The sequence below is a fragment of the Cynocephalus volans genome, chromosome 9 (assembly GCF_027409185.1).
Source record: "Cynocephalus volans isolate mCynVol1 chromosome 9, mCynVol1.pri, whole genome shotgun sequence".
In the NCBI taxonomy this organism is placed as follows: domain Eukaryota; kingdom Metazoa; phylum Chordata; class Mammalia; order Dermoptera; family Cynocephalidae; genus Cynocephalus; species Cynocephalus volans.
The window spans coordinates 42,585,141-42,597,221 of record NC_084468.1 but is presented as its reverse complement, the minus strand read 5'-3'; the positions used below and the strand labels follow the sequence as shown (position 1 = coordinate 42,597,221).

General features: G+C 43.4%; 1 protein-coding gene across 1 annotated transcript in view; it reads left to right on the top strand.

Annotated features, from left to right (window-relative positions):
- The first annotated feature begins 2,600 nt into the window (after nucleotides 1-2,600).
- Nucleotides 2,601-12,081, top strand: part of CORIN (corin, serine peptidase) — a 252,898-nt gene continuing 243,417 nt past the window's right edge. The window contains 1 exon segment of the mRNA XM_063108597.1: nucleotides 2,601-2,870. Within this exon segment, the coding sequence (XP_062964667.1) occupies nucleotides 2,601-2,870 (270 nt within the window).

Sequence of the window (12,081 nt, the reverse complement as noted above, 5' to 3'; positions counted from 1 at the left end):
CTTTATATCTTAACTAAAAATATTACATTCTAACTCTCTAAAGCCATTCTCACTGGTGAATATTTTTCCATAGTCTCCATATTTGAGTATTTGTCTAATGTATTTATTCCACTAGACAAAATTCTGTGAGGGCAGGAACTCGATTTTGTTCATCTAGCAGCTAGCAAACCCTAAATGAATTGAATGAATAAATAGATTAAATAGATAAGCCATGGGGTAGCATATCTATTTTAGCATCTGCTTGACTATTATGGGGAGTGGATGCTTCTCTAAGATATCTTTTTCTTGTTCCCTGATTACCTTCCTTTGTAGTGCTGATAACTAGTTTGGTCTGTAATATGATATGTGACCAAAGCTTGCTGTGTAAAATCACCCTTTCCAGAGGTATATTCACTTCCTTTAGGTTATTTTTTTCATAAATCTTTTAAGGCTTGTGTGTTGTTTCTTTTTAATTATCTAACTAGTTGGATGTATGCTTGAAATACTAGACAATAAAAATTTCAAAAGACTAGAAATGTTTCCTTTTGCGAAATTAAAGTATTTTAAGAAACTAGATGATGGTTGTCACTTTAAAATAAGTTGAAATGTGGCAACTTTTTAAAAAGGAATAATTCAAATAAGTCATTAAAGATAACTGTGAGTCCACCGCATATCCAAATTAGCTAGAATATGTTATGAGACTTTAATTTCATAGTTCCTGAAAGCACTTCCACCAGAGGGCAGAAAGGAGATGAAATAGAAACTCATACTTGGCTTCAGAATGCCTGTGGAAATCTTGGTGATTGAATTCAGTCCTCATTTTATAGACTGTGGCTCAAAAAGACTGTAATTTGCTCACAGTGGAGCTGGCACATGAGCCTCCCAGGCTCTTGATTCCCCTGTGGTGATGGTGCACTGAGGCTCTATCTTAGAACACAATCCTGAAATCACACTACCTCTGGGTAATTCCAGCTCAGCCACTTGCTAGCTGCACAGTCTTAGGCTGGTTACTTAACTTCCCAAGTCTTCCTTATTATCTCTAAAGATACTAATAGTAATAGTGCCTACCTAAACTTAGTTGGTAGAACTAAAAGACAGAATGCATGTAAAGTGTTTGGTACAAAGCCTGCCACATACTAAGAACTTAATTTTTGTGAATTATAATAAACTTGTCAGATACTGGATTCCAAATCTGATGTTAGAATAACATGGAATCAGTGTTTCAACCATTTTGCTATACACATGCAATCTTTTCTATATTCACATCTCATTTCATAAACAAAATACTGATTTCCCCCCAGTTTTACAAATGTATACTTTTTTACCGGTAATAATATTTAAGGAACAGACGCCTGACATATTTTGTTGACTATACAAGGCCTCCTCTAAGCAATAGAGATGGATTTATTCAATAACCTCATAAATAATTTTTGAAATTTCCATTAAGATCTTGACTGAAATTGGATGAGAAGTTATTTCTAAGAAAAACTCAGTGAAGTCTTTTCTTTCTTTTTTGGTCAATTATTTGACAATTGTCTTGGGTTTCAAACAGTAATCTTTACAGTTGTGAATATCTCCAGTGACCTCCTTGACGCTGCCGTAGGGAAAGTTGGCTGCTTGTGAATGACGGAAAGGCAGGGATTTGTTCGCCTCTTGGATTCAGCCTGTGGACACTCTCCTCCCAGAATCAGGAACTAGGTTTATGGAAGCAGGCTGGGGCTCTCTCCTGTCCCTGCAGCCTCAGCAAAGACTAAGGCTGTCTTGCAAAAGCAGTTTCTTCACTAAACATATAACAGAAGGCAAGTTGCCATTTGCTTAATGGAAATAATGCTTGCCCTCTAAACGTCTTATTTTGAGATAAACTTTGTCCTTAATTGCTAATGCCTGCAGTTATTTTGATTTTTGCTTGGCTACAAGAAAATGGTCTAGGATGTGATAAGGAGAATTTGAAGAAAAGTAACTTTTGCTCCCACCACTTTCTCTTCCACAGCCCAAACTTAGTCACCCTGTACTTTTCTGCTGCCATTGCAGAGCATAAATTATTGGGGGAGACCAGCAGACACTTGGCTTTGCATCTGCCACTGAATGCAAAGAGGTGGGGATGTGGAGGATCTGTCATTAAGGGTTATGATGGGTGGGACCCAGAGACAGGAGTGAAGGGAGGGAGTGGTCCGCGCGTGGGATCTGTCGTCGAACAGACAAAATATGGTGACCCTGTCCCTTGAAGTTCAACTTGTCTCTTCCTGAGTGAGGAGAAAGGCATCCACATAGTTCCTATCCCAGGGACACGTAGAGGAGAGAAAAGCGACCAAAATAAGAGGGGACAGAGAAATAAGCGAGACATGTTCTCCACGAAACAACCCCCCGCCCTCGCTCCGGAAGAGCGCTACCGCCGAGCCAGGGCCCCAAAGCCGGTAAGATCCACGATCCGCGCTCCTCCCCAGACAGGTCGGTGAATTCAGGGTCAACTCCTCCCGCTCCCGTCTCCTCATCCCCCGGGTGTCACCTCCTTCCCCGGCCGTCGGTGAGCTCTGGCTTTCCCACTCCCGCGCTCTGTAACCAGTCCCTTGGAGCACGGTCCTCCACCCGGGTTGCCCAACGTCCGGGACCTTCCCACGGTCATGGGCAGGGTTTCCTTCAACGTTCGAGTCGGCTCAGTCCGGAGACCCCGATTTCCTTGCCAGGGGCTGTGCCGCCTCTCCTGCAGAGTCCCTGCTCCGCCCGGCGCCTTCCACGCATCTAGAGGACTTGGCTACGCGCGGGCAACGGGGTAGGCTGCAGAGGGAGCCGTCCGAACCAGTCCCTCGGGGATCCCCGGCCTCCTCCGCGCGCCAGCGTCGCAGGCGCCGCTCAGCTGGAAGGACTGCGCTGCAGCCTCGCCTGCCTCAGAAGTGAGCCTGCTGTACCAACTGCGCGCGCCGCGGTCTCGGCCCCTCTTGCAGCCAGGACTCGCACTTGGGTCCCCGGCCACCAGCTGGTGCCTGGAGATAACTGGTCCATCCTGAGCGCTGGCATCCCACTTGCAGAATGCTGGGAACTCCAGGCTCCCCTGATTGTAAACTTTCTCTCCGGCAGGCAGGTACCGGCCTGGGCACACGGGCGCGGGCCGCCGGGGGGCGCAGGTTCTGAGCTGCTGGGGTTTGGCGATCCAGTCCTGGGAAGGGACAGCGTCTCCCCGTGTTCGGGAGGGGAAAGGAAGTGAAGGGCACCGCGAACGGTCGCCACTGGCCTGAGACCCCCAGGTACCGGGTCTAATTTGAGGCCGCCCTTCTCCTTCAGTGTCAGTAGGTCCCGGAATCCTCTCGCTACTGCGAGTGTCCCTGCTGCGCCAAGTCAGGGACCGGTGACCACTCTGTGAGGGCAGAGACTGCAGGCCGGGCGGGCGAGAGGGAGGTGGTGTGTCGGACCCTTCAGGGACTGAGTTCCTCAGCTCCCGCAGCTGGCGCGCCACTCCTAATGCCACCTCCTCAGGCCAGTGGATGGCGGTGGAGGCGCGTTTTTGCACGGTTTAGCATTCCCGGGACGGAGCCCTGGGCGCTCTGCGCTGCGCTCTGGGCGGGGGAAGCCGCGGGGCTGGGCATTCCCGGGGAAGCTGTCCCAGCCCTTCATAAAGTGGAGCTTTCCTCCCGCAAGAAACTTCTAAGAGCAGCGCACTGCAAAGACTAACTCCTGTACAAAACTTTGATTTCTATATGCACATTTGTGGTTTATAGTTATTATTATTATGTTTTATTTAAAGTGATTTACTGATGGAAGTAAAACTCTGCAGAGGATCTCCGGGCCGCTACCAGAAAGGGAGGGCAGTCAGGACTTACTGGTGATTGTTGTCCCAGGATAGATTTTAGCGGAAAGTTTTGAAATTAAAGATGCTGCAGAACATTAAGTTGGCATAACCCCGAGACAATGAGAAAAAACGATGCATTTTTTAAAAAGTTACAAAACCGATTTTTGTGACAGTCACAACATTCGCCGGTTTGTTTCTATTAGGTGCCCAATAGTTTTTGTCGTGTGAGAATTGCGCTAAAAGCCAGTCTCCCAATCCAGGTTAGAGGAGATGTCAGCATGGACTCGTGAGTTCTTGGCTGAGCAGTCAGGTTTTCCATAGAATCCTTTCCAGGACACTGGGAGTTTCACAAGGATGAACTACTTTTAGAGTTATTTGTGTGTAGAATCATAAAAACCTCAAAACCCTCAAGATGCTCTAAAGCTTTTATTTATTTATTTATTTATTTTTGGTAGGGGGATGGGGCTCTTTCCAGAAAGTTCCTTGTAGGATTTGATTACAGCGCCAATGATGAAAGCCTTCGTTAACCTTCCAGTAGGTTAGAAAGACAAATCACAAATTGCTTTCTTAATCTCATCAGGTATATTTCCAGGTATAACAAAGCTTTTTTAAAAGATGCAAAATCAATTCCATCAGAAAACTTCCTCATAATGCTGCAGAAATCTTGATAGCGACAGCGAAAGCATCAGAGCCTCAGCATCTCACCATTCCACCTTCCAGCCAGCTGTGGTTTCTTTTGGGGAGGGCCACATTTTCCACCAAAGCTTCATTTGGTTTTCAGCATTTGTAGCTCTATTGCCCTGCCAGCCTCTCAGTTGACCTCTTCCATTGTTGGGGACAGCCAGGAAATTGGGGGAGAAGCTGAGCAGTTCAGTATCTTCAGAGAGTTAGCAAAGTCACTCTCTAAAACTATTTTAAACTCCCTAAACTGTTAATGAGGTATCCTGTTCCTCATTTTTCCTCTTTCCCTCTCCTCCAGCCTACTTCAGCACAAGCATCTGAGTTTCATCTCCTCAGGACAAAGGAGAGCTGTAACATAATTTCTGCTGAATGTGTCCAAGGGGCCAGGTTTATTTAACATGCCACTTCTGCCTTACATAAGCTATTCAACAAGTATGCATTCATGCATCCTGTTTGCCCCATCACTGTTCTTGGCAATGCACTTTGCCTGACCAAATGGGAAATACAGCTAGTTGTCTAAAGGATACTGACTGGTATAGAATACTAGATCCACACTAAGCACTCAAATAACCACTAGACTTACCTGTTCCTCAAAATCTACACACACACACGTGCGTGCACAAACACGCACACGCACACTTTTGTGTTTTAGGATTGTTCAGAGAGGGTGGAAATCGAAAAATTTTAAAAGTGAAAGGTGTTGTGAATGTTATACCTTGGTGGGAGGAGTATTGGCTTAGGTATCAGACCTCCGGCTCTACCTCTTAAAAGCTGCAAGGCTCTGGGCATGTCAACTAGTTTTGCCCAGCTTCAGTTTCCTCAACCAGAAAATGGGGATGATAATACTGATGACTTATAGTAACACTGCAGATTAAGGAAATAAATATGTACTAAAAGTACTGTAAGTAACGTACATTCTAGGAGGTCTCCCTAACCCTTGGAAAAAAAAAAAAGGAACACTGTATTGATGTACAATAATACATACAAAAACTGTACATATTTAATAACAACTTGATGAGTTTGGAGATAAGTGTACACCCATGAAAACATCATCACAATCAATGTCATAAACATACCTATCACCTCAAAGATTTCTTTATGTCCTCTTTATTATTGTCATTTTTTTGCTATAAGAACACATAACATCTATCATCTTAAAATATTTTAAAGTGTACAGTACAGTACTGTTAACTATAGACACTATGCTGTGTAGTAGTGATGGAGTTTGGATGTGTTGTCCCCTCCAAAACTCATGTGGAAATTTGATCTCCAATGTGGCAGTGTTGGAAACTGATTGAGTCATGGGGGTGGATCCCTCATGAATGGATTAATGTTCTCCCTGGGGGAGGGGAGATTAATGAGTGAGTTCTCGCTAGATTTGTTCCCGCAAGAGCTCTTTGCTTAAAAAGACCCTGGCACCTTCTCTCTCTCGCTTGCTTCCTCTCGCCATGTGATCTGCTTGTACCCCCTGGCTGCCTGCCGCTTTTCTGCCATGAGTAGAAACAACCTGAGGCCCATGCCAGATGCAGCTGTCCCAGAATCGTAAGCCAAATAAACCTCTTTCCTTTATAAATTACCCAGTCTCAGGTATTGTGTTATAGCAACACAAAATGGACTAAAACAGAAAATTGGTACAGAGGACTGGGGTGTTGCTACACAGATACTTGAAAGTGTGGATGCAGCTTTGGTACTGGGTATTGGGCAAAGGTTGAAGGAGTTTGGAGGACTTAGAAGAAGAGAAAAAGATGAGGGAAAGTTTGGAAGATTTTGGAGATTGGTTAAATGGCTGTGACCAGAATGTTGATAGAAATGTGGACAGTAAAGACCATGTGGATGATGAGATCTCAGACAGAAATGAGGAACTTATCAGGAATTGGACAAAAGATCACCTTGCTATACCACAGCAAGGAATTTGGTTGCATTGTGTCCATGCTCTTGGACTTTGTGGAAGGTGGGACTTAAGAGTTGTGAACCAGAGTATCTGGCAGAAGAAATTTACGAGCAGCAAAGCATTAAGGATGCTGCATGGTTATTTCTAACAGCCTATGCTGAGTTATGGCAGAAAAGGCATGATGTAAAGCCAGAATTTAAAAGGGAAGCAGAGCATAAAGATTTGGAAAATTTGCAGCCTGGCCATGTGGGTAGAAAAGCAGAGAGCAAGCATGCAATGGTGCAGCCCAGAGACCATTAACTAAGAAGATCAGTACAAAGGAAAGGGATTATCAAGAGAAGGAGAAAAAGGCCCTGAAGGCATTGCAGAAGCCTCTGGGGCCAACCCTTACATTTCAGGCCCAAAGGCCTAAGGAGAGAGAATGGTCTTGGCAAACAGGCCCAAGGTACCCTCCATGGGCTCGCTGCCCAGGGCCACCTCAAGAAGCTGCTTCCAGCACCAGCACCCCAGCTGCTTTGGCTGCTCCAGCTGTGGCTAAATTGGCCCCAGGTGTGGCTGGACCCACATCTTTGGAAAATACAAGCCAGAAGTCTTGGCGGCGTCCACGTGGTATTAGGTCTGCAGGCTCACAGAATGCCAGAGCTGGGAAAGCTTGGGAGCTTCCACCCAGATTTCAAAGTATGTATGGAAAAGTCTGGGGACCCAGGAAGAGATCCGTCTCAGGGGTGGAGTCACCACAGACAGCCTTCACTAGAGCAATGCCGGGCAGAAATGGGTCAGAGTTGCGGCAGAGAAACCCCAACAGCACCATCCTAGTGGAGCCATGAGAGTGGGACCGCCATGGAGATCCCAGACCTGTGGGGCTACCAGAGTGGAACACCAGCCTGGGAGAGGTGAAATGTGGCCTGAGACCACATAGTAGTGGAGCTGCCCAAGGATGTGGGGACCCAACCCCCACACAAGTGTGCAGAGGCAGTCGAACATGGAATCAAGGTACCTGATACACCAGCTTTGAGATTTAATGCCTGCCCTGCTGAGTTCTGGACTTGTTTGGGACCTATTTTTCCCTTCTTTTGGCCTATGCCTCCTTTTTGGAATGGGAATGTATACCCAATGCCTGTTCCACCATTGTATCTCAGCAGTAGACAAATTTGGTTTTGACTTTTACAGGTTCAAAGCTGGAAAGACTTTTGCTTTTGGTCTCAGAGTAGACTTTGGACTTTGGACTTTTAAGTTGGTGCTGGAGCAAGCTAAGACTTTTGGGACTGTCGGGATGGAATGATTGTATTTTGTATGTGAGAGTGATGTGAGTTTTGGGGGGCCAGGGGCGGAATGATGGAGTTTGGATGTGTTGTCTCCTCTAAAACTCATGTGGAAATTTGATCACCAGTGTGGCAGTTTTGGAAACTGATTGAGTCATGGGGGCAGATCCCTCATGAATGGATTAATGCTCTCCCTGGGGGAGGGGGGAGTAATGAGTGAATTCTCGCTCGATTAGTTACCGCAAGAGCTTGTTGCTTAAAAAGACCCTGGCACCTTCTCTCTCTCTCTCTTGCTTCCTCTGGCCATGTGATCTGCTCATACCCACCGGCAGCCTGCTATTTTCTGCCATGAGTAGAAACAACCTGAGGCCCGTGCCAGATGCAACTGTCCCAGAATCGTAAGCCAAATAAACCTCTTTCCTTTATCAATTACCCAGTCTCAGGTATTTCTGTTATAGCAACACAAAACGGACTAAAACAAGTAGATCTCTGGGACTTATTCATCTTGTATTATTGAAACTTTATACTCTTTGACACCTCCCTAGTTTCCCCTTCCTTTAGCCCGTCGCAATCACCACTGTACTCTCTGCTTTTATGACTTTGACTATTCCTCACATAAGTGAGATCATGTAAATTTGTCCTTCTGTGTTGGGCTTATTTCACTTAATGAAATGTCCTCCAGCTTCATCTGTGTTGGTGCAAATGGTAGGATTTCCTTTTTTTAGGCTGAATAATATTCCATTGTATATATATAACCACATTTTATTTATCCATTCATCCATTCCTGGACATTTAGGCTGCTTCCATGTCTTGACTATTGTGAGTAATGCCACAATGAACATAGGAGTGCAGGTATCTCTTCAAGATCCTAATTTCAATTTTTGGGTTATATACCCAGAAGTGGGATTGCTGGATCATATAGTATTTCTGTATTAATTTTTTGAAGACCCTTCATACTGTTTTCTATAATGGCTGCACAAATTTAAATTCCCACCAACAGTGTGCAAGGATTCCCTTTTTTCCACATCCAATCTTGTTATTTTTTGATTTTTGATAACAGCCATCCTAACAGGTGTGAGGTGATATCTCATCGTGGTTTTGACTTGCACCTCCCTGATGATTAGTGCTGCTGAGCGTCTTTTCATATATTGTACCTATTTGCCATTTGTATGTCTTCTTTGGAGAAATGTCCATTCAGATCCATTGCCTATTTTTAAAAACAAATAAAAATGGGGTTTTTTAAAATTTATTTATTTGTTATTTAATTGTAGGAGTTCCTTATATAATTTGGATATTAATCTTTTGTCATATATGTACTTTGCAAATATTTTTTCCCATTCTGTTGCCTTTTCATTTTGTTGATTGTTTCCTTTGCTGTGCAGAAGCTTTTCTGTTTGATTTAATCCCACTTATCCATTATTGCTTTTGATGCCTATGCTTTTGGTGTCATATCCAAGAAATTATTGCTAAGGCTAATGTCAAGATATTTCCTTACATTTTCTTCTAGGATTTTTATGGTTTCAGGACTTATGTTTAAGTCTTTAATCCATTTTGACTTGATGTTTGTGTATTATGTGAGATAAAGTTCCATCTTTTTTTCCTTTTGCATGTGGAGATCTAGTTTTCCCAACACCATTTGTTGAAGAGACTATCATTTCCCCATTGTGTATTCTTGGCACCCTTGTCAAAGATCAGATAATCAAATATGGGTTTATTTCTGGACTCTCTATTCTGTTCCATTGGTCCAAATGTCTGTTTTTCTGCCAGTATCATACTGTTTTGATTACTGTAGCCTTATAATATATTTCAAAATCAGAAAGTGCAATACTTCTAGCTTTGTTCTTCTTGCTCAAAATTTCTTTTGCTATTTGGTCCCTAACCTGTTTTTACTTTAGGATCTAATCCCATCTCAGACTCAGTGAGAAGTCTCTCAGACCTTTCTGTGATTCTAGAGCTATGCTATGCAATAGAGAAGGTGCTAGGTATATGTGGTTATTTAATATTAAATTAATCAGAATTAAACCAGATTAAAAATTCAGGTCTTCAGTCTCCCTAGGCACATTTCAAGTGCTCGGTAATCACCTGGGGCTAGTAGCTACTGTACTTGACAGCATAGATGGAAGATGCCCTGCATTCAGAATGTTCTCTCAGATAGTTCCAGAGCTTTCTTTTGCTTGAGTGATGATTTAATGAGACTCTAGCATGATACATGTTTTCCTGTCCAGTACCTTTCTTTGCTTCTTTCTCTCTTAAGGAGAGGTTTTATATTGCAGAATCACTTCTGTTTTGTTCAGGTCTTCTATGCTGAAGGGCATTTGTTGGATGGTAAATGGCTAGATTCATTTATAAATCAGCCAACAAGTATGTATTAATTACAAAATCCTTTGAAATTCCCCTGTTTAGCCATGATGACTTTTGTTTAAGTATTGTTGTTTTCTCTCCCCACTGAGCTTTATGGCTGACGGTTTTTCTGGTTTTAGAGCAAAAACTGATGTAGTACAGGAAGGCTCTTCTCTCCCCATATATACTCTTACATGTTGCACCACTTTTTTTTTTTTTTTCAATAACGAGAATACTAGAATACTAAGTTTAGTGTTTGTAGCAAAATACACTGACAGCGTTCAATTTATTTAGATTTAAAAACTAATACTCCATCTCCCTCACTGTGTAGGACCCCTGGCTGAACTTATCACCACCTGACAGGCTATGTTTTACTTCTTTATTTTGATTATTTTCTCTCTCCTCTTACTCTAGAATATAAGCCCACATAGGCAGAGATTTTTCAGTTTTCTCAAGCTAGATGAGTGCCTGGTATTTTGTTGGTACCTACTAACTATTTGTGAATGAATGACTCTACAGAGATATACGAGGGTTCTTCAAAAGTTCATGGAAAGATTCAAATTATCATTCAATTCTATTTTTCCATGTACTTCTTGACATGCCCTCATATTTGGAACTAGCTAAAATAGATGCTGTATTAGTTTCCTACAGCTGCTGTAACAAATTACCACAAACTAGGTGGCTTAAAACAACAGAAATTTATTTGCTTAGAGTTTTGGAGGCTACAAGTTCAAAATCAAGGTGTCAGCAGAGCCTTACTCCATTTGAAGGTGCTAGGGAAGAATCCTTCTTTCCCTCTTCCTAGCTGCTGGTGGTTGACAGCAATCTTTGGTGTTCCCTGGCTTGTAACTACGTCACCATCATCTCTGCCTCTGTGATGACATGGCCTCCTTCCCTGTGTCTCTGTGTGTTCTCTCCTCTTATTATAAGGACACCAGTCTTATTGGATTAAGGGTGCACCCTAATCCAGTGTGGCCTCATCCTAACTAATTACAAATGCAAACACCCTATATCCAGTAAAAGCACATTCTGAGATTCTGGTGGACATGAATTTAGGGGGACACTATTCAATCCAGTGCAGATGAATAGATGGGTAGTCCTTTACCTGCTTCAATTCCTTACCCCCTAGGAGTTTATTCTGTTTCTGAGACTTTGCTAAATCTACTTTAGAGCAATTGCAGTTTATAATGTTTATTATTCTTACAGACAGAAAACCACAGTGGAGGTTGGGAGATTATGTTCTGCTAATATGAGCTTTCTACCTAGTGTGGAGTATCTGGGGCAACTCACCATGGGCTTGCAGAATAAGCTGCTCCTTCCCGAGCCTGTCACTGTCTTCAGCCTTGTCTCCAGTCTCTATCCATTTTTTTTTTTTTTAAACTCAAAAAGAGCTGCTGTTGTCCTGGAGCCCTGGCTGGTCTGTCTGCCTCATTCCTGAAAATTCTGCAGGGTTCCTGTAAATTATGTTTTCCTCTCAGCCTGCTGGCAGTGGCCTGCATCAGCTCACCTTACAGCATGTTTGAATATCCTCCTGTGGTACATTTCTACATGTCCAACCCATCGGAGCTGGTGGTGACAAACACAGTGTCAGTGCTTGATTGGGTTGGCTGGGGAGCCAGGGTGGCCCTTGGGTGATCCATCTTGCCATTCAATATCAGTGCTGAAACTTTGGAAGAGGCTCAAGAAGATGTCTGTGGAGAAGGGCCAGTCAGCCAAAAATAGGCTGGCTTAGGGAGGAGTAGGGCAGAAAATATAGGGGTGAGTTGCAAAGACCATTTTGGTGCCACTAGTTTGTGCTTCCTTAGCCTAGGCCCCTTTGAGCCTTTAGGCAGACAGCATTTGAAGAGTACCTTCTGTTTCCAGCATTTGGGAGAGCTTAAAAGAAAAGTCCTTATGCAGCTATGAAAGTAGGTGTAAGTCTCTCTGGGGCCAAAAAGTCATTCTGCTGAAGTGTCACAGCAGCATATTAAAGGCTGACAGTGCCAGGAAATCTTAATCTGGACATCAATGAATTCCCTGAGTAGTGAAAAAGTCTCTTTATGACTAGTTCAACGTGAATTTTTTGGCTAGGGCACCACAGCTTCCCAAGAGATAAAGCCATGTGCTAGACCTAAATAACTTTAACTTAGTAGAATTTAAGTATA